The 8572-nt window shown below is 42.5% G+C and overlaps 1 protein-coding gene across 7 annotated transcripts in view; it reads left to right on the top strand.

The window, feature by feature from the left end:
* The first annotated feature begins 4205 nt into the window (after positions 1 to 4205).
* LOC143284382 (pre-mRNA splicing regulator USH1G-like) overlaps positions 4206 to 8572 on the top strand; it is a 41877-nt gene continuing 37510 nt past the window's right edge. Inside the window, exons 1-2 of one of the 7 annotated variants that reach the window (XM_076591074.1) lie at positions 4206 to 4569; positions 5230 to 6003. In XM_076591074.1, the coding sequence (XP_076447189.1) occupies positions 5840 to 6003 (164 nt within the window). In that variant the 5' untranslated portion in view covers positions 4206 to 4569; positions 5230 to 5839. Of the gene's footprint in view, positions 4832 to 5224; positions 6004 to 8572 lie in introns of all 7 variants that reach the window. The other 6 variants (XM_076591073.1, XM_076591082.1, XM_076591076.1 and 3 more) reach the window with 6 other exon arrangements.

Below are 8572 nucleotides of genomic sequence, written 5' to 3'. Positions count from 1 at the left end.
CTTGCTGTATGGCAGTGAAGCGTAGACCACACATGCTCGTCAGGAGAAAAGGCTCAATACCTTCCACCTGAGAAGCCTACGGCGCATACTCGGCATCTCCTGGCAAGACAAGGTGACAAACACCGGAGTCCTGACTCGCGCTGGTCTCTCGACCATGTATACCATGCTGAGACAGCGTCGGCTGCGCTGGCTGGGCCACGTTCGCCGCATGGAAGATGGTCGCATCCAAAAAGACATCCTTTATGGAGAGCTCGTCACGGGGCAGAGAAGCATCGGCAGCCCACAGCTGAGATACAAAGACGTTTGCAAACGTGACATGAAGGCACTTGAGATCAACACTGAGTCCTGGGAGGGCCTTGCAGATGACCGCAACAGATGGAGAAGCACTCTCAAGAATCAGCTACGGATAGATGAGGACAAACTGTCAGCTGCTGCAGCAGAAAAGCGAGCTCGCAGAAAAGGGACGGCAGCCGACAGACCAGCATCAGCTTACACATGTGATCGCTGCGACAGAGACTGTCTCTCTCGCATCGGTCTCTACAGTCACGGGCGACGCTGCTTGGTCCAAGCAGACAGCCCAGTTAGACATAAGGTCGGATATACTCTATCCATGGTCAGCCATGACCGAAGGAGGCCTACTACTACTACTACTCTCTGCCCTCCCTCCCTCCCTGCTCCCTCCTCTCTCTCTTGAGTACCTGACTGAGAATCGAACCATATACATCCATACTCTCTGCCCCCCCCCCCCCCCCCACCCCCCCCTCTCTCTCTCTCTCTCTCTCTTGAGTACTTGATTGAGAATCGAACCAAAACTGTGACCTAACCCTAGCAACAACTTGAGTCTCACATTACTGAGCAAAACTAATTTTTTTTTCTCCCAAACGGGACAATTTCGCATTAGCCTACTGCTGTGTTGTTGGTGTTTAATGGCGAAGTGTGTGTTGCTGCTGAACTGAATCAGGTCTGCACCCACCCATGCAGCAATAATGTCGCTGGTTGGGCAGATTAGTGAACATCTGTGCCCGCCACTGCCTTTTGATTATCACTCAAAAACAAATCAATCAGTCTGATGAAGCCAGCAATTTACAGCGTAGCTGGTGTTGCCGATATAATTAGCACACACAGTACTCTGCTCTCCGTGTGTGTGTGTGTGTGTGTGTGTTGGAAAAAAACAACAGGTACTAGGGTTTTGCTCTGATAATATTTTTCGGTATCCGTTGGAACGCCCTACAACTCTCCTTTCCTTCCTTTACCCATGAATAAATCACACTGAGCTATCTCTCAGTGTCTCTGTTTCCCGTCACTCGCGCGCGCGCACGCACGCACGCACACACACACACACACACACACGCACGCACGCACGCACGCACGCACACACACACACACACACACACACACACACACACACACACACACACACACAACCGATTTTTTTTCTTGTGTATGATCGACATGCTCCCTTTTTTAAGAAAAAGGGTGAAGCATAAAATTAAGCCTCCGTGGTTGACAAAGGAAATAGATAATGAAATTGAATTAAGAGATTACTACCACAGATCAAAGAAAGTAGAATTATATAGAAAACAAAGAAATAAAGTAAACTCTATGAAATGAAAAATTCGGATTAAATATTTTCAAAATCTAGTGTCTTCTTACCAGAATTCGAAAGCAGTTTGGAAAGCCATTAATATCTTGACTAACAAGAACTCAATGTCTAATTCCATAAACCAATAAAAGAGATATCACCAGAAAAGTTAAACTTTCATTTTGCTAACATTGCCAACAATATAATTGTAAATGATAAAACAAATAAAAACGAACTAAAACTACTGAAACAATACTGTGACTCAAAAAACATCCCAGCCAACTTTGATAAACCAACTGTGACAACAAACGAAGTATTTGATAGCTTACTACGCCTGAAACAATCTAGAACAAGAGACTTAGATGAAATCAATGGTAAAATACTGAAGACCGTTGCAGCATATATATCAGACACTCTCACCTATGTATATAATTTATGTATTGATAAACATGCAGCTTTTCCCAGCTAAGGTTATACCACTGTACAAAGCAGGAGACCGAGATAATCCCTCTAACTAAAGACCTATTTCTATACTGTCTGTTTTGTCCAAACCACTTGAAAGACATGTACAATCTCACTTTAATTCCTATCTCAAGAAATATGATTTGATACATGAAAACCAGTCAGGTTTTCGGGAAAATCACCCCTGTCACACAGCTCTCATACAATTTATTGAAAGATGTCTTTCAAATATAAACAATAATGTGTTCACAGGTATTCTCTTTGTTGACTTTGCCAAGGCTTTTGACATAATCAACCACTCTCTTCTTGTCAGAAAACTCACACATTAAAATTTGTCAAATGATGCTTTAAATCTTTTCATCTCCTTTCTCAGTGACCGTCATCAGTTGGTTGAAATCAGTTCTAGCAGGTCTGATTTACTGCCTGTAAAAATTGGTGTACCACAAGGATCAGTGCTTGGACCACTTTTATTTTCCAGATATATAAATAACTTGCCATTACATATTATAATGCACATGTGAAATGTTCGCGGACGCCACCTCACTTCAGTCAAATAATGATAATCCAACTGAACTTGTAAATTACCTTCAGAACAATATAGTTAGTTTGGTCAAATGGACTGAGTTGAACCACTTATCTCTAAATACAGGCAAAACAAAATGTATGTATGTGACGACACGACAGAAGCGACAAAAAAAGAAAAAAAAAAGAAAAAAAGCGCGTACCTCCTTTACACCTTTGTACATCCACGGGAAAACAATTGAAGAAGTTACATCACATAAGGTATTAGGGGTCATAATAGACAATGACCTGTCATGGTCTGATCATATTGCTGATCTAGAAAAAAGAATTTCCAAAAGAATATACCAGCTTAGCATGGTTAAACATTTTCTCAATCTTCATTCTAGGAAATTATTTTTTCACGCACACATTCTATCTCTAAGAGCTCTAAGACTGATTAAGCTAAAATCTAATACTGTGACAGATACTGACTATAAAAATATAGACATTCTTCCGCTCAAAAGTCGACTATTACTTAACAAATATATGTGTACACACAGTATAGCGAATGGAACGGCACCAAAAAAAATAATATAGAATTTTATTACGAATGAAAATAGACACAGTCACAAACTATCTTTTCCACGACTCCGAAACAATTTATAATAAATCTAGTTTTACATATTCTGGGGGAACGTTATGGAATGGTTTACTTTCCTCCTTAAAGTCATGTCGTCTGAAGCAACCATTCAAAAAAGCACTTAAGAAATATTTGATGGAAAAAACATGATCCCTTCATGCTTTGATATGATTATCCTTGTATCTGCTGTCTATATACCTGTCTGTCTGTCTGTCTAACCTTAAACTCTCTCTCTCCTTCTGACTCTGTCTCTCTTCTCCATCTCTCGACTGTTACTTTATCCGACTGTCTGTTCTTGTCTGCTCTCTCTGTCTCTGTCTCTCTGTCTCTGTCTCTCTCTCTCTCTCTCTCTCTCTCTATATATATATATATATATATATATATATATATATATATATCGTTCTTACTCTCGCTCTTTTCTTCCTGAATTAAGTTAATGATGTAAGAACTGAATGTCGCGCTGTATGTCGTAATCGTATAATGTATAATGTGTGTTGCAATGTATATTTATTGCTATTTTCGCTCGTATCATTTTTGTTGTTGTTGTTGCTTTCGATAGAATTTTCGTGTATTTCTTGAAATTGTTTATTTCTGTATTATCCTTTCCCGACCCCCACTTCCCCCATTTCTTCCCTTTTGGTGGGATTTTCTTCTCTTTTTTTCTGAGGGCAGAATGTAAAAAAGCTGTATAAGCTTATTCTTTTACCCTCATTAAAGATCATTTTGACTTGACTTGACTTGACCTGACTTCACAGAGAGAGAGAGAGAGAGAGAGAGAGAGAGAATCATTGAGTTTATGAATGTCTGTTTTCACGTGCACCACACAAATATGCACATATATCGTGCGCGAACGTGAGCGGATGTCCGTCCGTTTTAACACTGACCCTTGCCCGAACAAACAGTGCGCGATTATCGCAGTCGTGATGCGCGCGCGCGCACGTTGCAGAGCAGCAGCGGTGGTCCCACAGCCAGGGACAGACAGGACAGTGGGCTTACAATTTCTTCACCGCCACAATCAGTCAGACACGGGCAGAACTATACCGCACACACAATACGAGATCCGGTCCCTTTCATCCCTACTACCTGTGGATTGGAGACTGCACTCACTGCTGGCCACTGAACGGACGTGTTAGGGGAAAGAGAGAGAGAGAGGTGGGCTGCTGTTAATCGATGTATGTGCAGCACCTGGGACGGTGTGTGTGTGTGTGTGTGTATTATTGGAAACCGAAATTGTCACTCAGCGACAGGGGCACACCTGGCTGGCTGGTGAAGGGACAGGTCTGAGGGTTTGGCTGCTGGGGAAAACTGGCTGGAGTTGAGTCAGTAGTGGCTGTGGGACGGATCGAGACCCCTTCTCGTGATGGCCAAACTGTGCGACGGTAGGGTGAGCAATTATTGATGAGTTTGCCTGCTGAGGGTGTATACCTACTGTGAACACACGGCATTCGCTTCTTCCTGGGAACAGATCGCACAGAAGAAGAGTGACAAGGTTAGGCCTTTGAAAGAACGCTCATGAAAATCTTCCACGTGCGAGACTCAGTGTTGTTTTGTTCAGTATTTTGTCATCTTTTTGAATGCCGGTGCGGTAAAGGAATAGAACTTGTATTGAACAGTGTTGTGCTTATAGGTGGAGACATGTAATCGTTGTAAGAGCCTTTCCTTGCATGTATCATTGTTGCCAGAGATGTTGTTGATTCTCGATATTAAAAGTTTTAGTCTTTTGTCCAATATTGATAAGAAAAGCAAACTGTTTTGACAGGGACTTCCTTCAATAGAAAATAGAGGGGAAAAAAACAACAACATATATATATATATATATATATAGAGAGAGAGAGAGAGAGAGAGAGAGAGATCGTTTTACCTCACACTTCTAAAACGATCATTTTTCCGGAGACCTATTGTGTACTGTTGACATTATTTTCTATCCTTCAATGCGGACAGTGAATTTTCGATAAATGCATAGCGACTCAAACACAAAGAGTAGAGTGACTGTAAAAGTATATCAGCCCTTATCAAAGAAAATGTGTACTGTTTTTCAGAGTAGGATACTGACGTTAACTGATGAAGGAGCGGCCAACACTCCTACATATGAATAACCACAGAACAAGGCGTGCATTGAACGGTTAAAGCTACAGGCTAATATCCCGGTTTAAACAGAGATCTCTATCGCATATTAAAAAGGCGAGACGGTAAAGAGAGAGAACGGACATGAAAGAAAAGGCCCAGAGCAGAAAGTTGTATGCTAATTACATTGACACCCTAACTGATGTGAACCAAGGCGACAATCACTGACGTTCAGGACATCGTGGCTGGAGACAACGCCAACAAGAAGCAACACCAACAGTCGTTCAACATACACGCGCAAGAGGAAGGCCGGAAAAAACAAACACCCAAACATTTCAACAAGTACAATAGCTCAAGACAGGGTGGTGCAGCTTGTATACAACCACCAGAACTGACACAAGCAAATCGTTCAAGACCAGACGTTTTAAGTGGCAGATACGAGTTCTGAACCAACAGCAACACACCACTCCAAGCAGCTGCAAGTGCACGTGAGAGGGATATATATATATACATATATCTGACCCCCAACAAAATAAATCTTCCGCGTACTGGGTGAAGAGACCAGCAGAGGGATATATATCTTATCCAGGATGGCGGACCGCTTCATCAACGCTGCCAAAGACGGCTACCTGGACGTGCTTCAGCAGGCCACCAAGAAGGACCTCAACTGGCCAGATGAGGACGGCATGTCCGCCGTCACCTGGGCGGCCCGGAACGGGCATCTGGATGCCCTCAGGCTGATCGTCGGCCGTGGGTAAGTGTGTGTGTATGTGTGTGTGTGCGTGTGTGGGTGTGTGTACGTGCGTGTGTGTGTGTGCGTGTGTGTGTGTGTATGTGTGTGTGTGCGTGTATGCGTTCGCGCGCGCGCGCGTGTGTGTGTGTGTGTGTGTGTGTGTAAACAGGAAGACGAAGTCGTTGAGAAAAAAACTGGCAGAGGTAAAGAGAAGAAAACTTGGGAAGGAGAGTCTGAGAACAGAGGGATTGAGAAAGATGGCCAATCTGATGCATAGATGGGAGTTCATGGCGTTTGAAACTTCTGCAAGTTTCAAAGATCGAGCTAATAGTGCTTCACATGAAGAAAAGAGAAAAGAAGGGCGTAATTAAATTAAAACTATGGAGTGTGTGTGTGTGTTTGTGTTTGCGTGTGTAGTGTGTGTGTGTGTGTGTGCGCGCATGAATTTGTGTGTGTGTGAATCGTGTCAGCTTCTGTCAAGCGTCGTGTCAGAGAAGTCACAAGAATGATTTATCAGCTGGGCTATTTATGGAACAGTTTTATGTGGGACAAAGGCTGACAGATAAGAACACGTCAATGCAAGGCTGTAAGGCATATGGGGGGAAAAGAAGAAAAAGAAGCTGGTGCAGTTTTTTAAAGTTTGGTGGACATAGGTGGGTATTGTTGTCATTAGTGCTATTATCATCATACGGAGAAGACCCACGGCAAGGAAAAAGTCGTCGCTGGAAAAATTGTGTAGAAAATCCTTTTGGCACACACACACACACACACACACACACACACACACAGTGAGAGAGAAGGGGGTCGGGTTATAAACAACTCCAAGCTTTCGTCACGCGCTATTAATACCCTGTCAAAGCAGTCCACATTTCACACAGAGAAGTGCTGTGTGACAAGATAAGACGAATACAGTAACAAAAGACCAGACTAATTTTAAAAGTGTGCCTGTATTAGTTTATGTTTATATATATCTATATCTTTTTTTTTCTTTTTTTCTTTTTTAAGTCCCGTGCTGTCATAGTCGTTATGGAAAATGTGTGTGAACGTTTTTGCTTTGTGTGTATCTTGTATGTTTATGTGTGAGAGAGAGACAGAGAGAGAGAGAGCGTGCACGTTTGTACATACTGGAATGAACCTCAAAGTTAAATTGTGGGGCGTGAAAATGTTCCAAGTTTCACCTTGTGTTTAGAGACCTGTATCAGCAAGTCTAATGTATCCTCCCCACGCCCCTCCCAACATCCCACCCTCCCCTCCAGACCGCGTTTGCATCAGCGGTACGATTGCAATCAGTATCTTGGGAGTGCCTCAGGCTTAACCTGTCAGCGAATGACCGACAAATAGTGATTTTGGAAGCAAAACCTCCGAGGGTTTACATAGCACTGAACAGAAATGCTAGGCAGCAAATCGAGCTAGAGAGCCTCAAAAATGACAAATACCTCACTGGCGTTCTAAGGACACAGTTGTGCTAAGAATACAGTCATAAAGAACGAGAAGATGTTTAACAGAAAACACCTCTTTTACGAGGTTCAGTCGTTTCAAGCAGTCTGTGATGACTGAGAACTGGTATTTGATGGGCAGTTTTGTAAGAGAAGTAAATGCTCTTCATTGAAATCTTTACTACGAATTCTAGCTGTTGTGAAACTGTCGAGAGATGTCTGATAAATGACACAATGCAAAGAAATAAATCCCTCACAGTCGTTGCGATTTCTAGCTGCACCATTTTATTTAAGTTGTCAAGGACATCTTGAATGAATAAACCCTTCAAAATCGTTACGATTTGTCGCCTCAGCATTTTGTGAAAGTTGTCAAGTATGCATGGATCTTCGGGAAATCTGGACACACCGTTTGTTTGTTTGTTTATTAATACCTGGATTAAACAAAGGATAAAGAAAACGTCATGTTAAACTAGTTAGTCAGTCTGTTGGAATCCCAAGTTGACAAAAAAAAGCAAACAGAAAATGTAATTCACGTCTCATGTTCTATGGATTGTTTTTATTGCTGACTCTCGTGACAGCTACTGCAGTTTTTGATCATTCTGTACTTGCATATATTAATTTCACTGTTGTGCCAAGCGTGTGTGTATGTTTGTTTATATGTGTGTCTGTGTCAGTGAGACAGAGAGGGAGGGGGGAGGGGGGGAGAGACATTGCGGATTGGAGGAAATGTGATGAAAATAATGTTAAGGAGAGAGAGGGGGGGGGTGTACACACAGGGCGTACATTTTCTTAGCGTGTTATTGATTTTGTTATCAACAGGTGTAAAAGAAAAAAAAAGCGAACGTACATGTGTGTGTTTATCTTGTGTGTGTGTGTGTGTGTGTGTGTGTGTGTGTGTGTGTGCGTGCGCGCGCGCGTGTGCGTGTGTGTTGTGTGGTGTTGTGTGTGTGTGTAGGGGGGGTGACAACACAACTTTATGCATATCCATACTGACATATAAACATATATTTACACACACACACACACACACACACACACACACACACACACACACACACACACACTGACAAGGTCCGTCATTCAAACAACAATCGATACGAAGTAGAGCTCAAACTATGATGCCAGCTGGAGGTTCCCAAACAAATAGTTCGTCG

This window comes from Babylonia areolata, chromosome 1, assembly GCF_041734735.1.
Source record: "Babylonia areolata isolate BAREFJ2019XMU chromosome 1, ASM4173473v1, whole genome shotgun sequence".
NCBI lineage: Eukaryota > Metazoa > Mollusca > Gastropoda > Neogastropoda > Buccinidae > Babylonia > Babylonia areolata.
The sequence above is the reverse complement of the archived record's forward strand: the minus strand, read 5'-3'. Positions and strand labels throughout refer to the sequence as shown.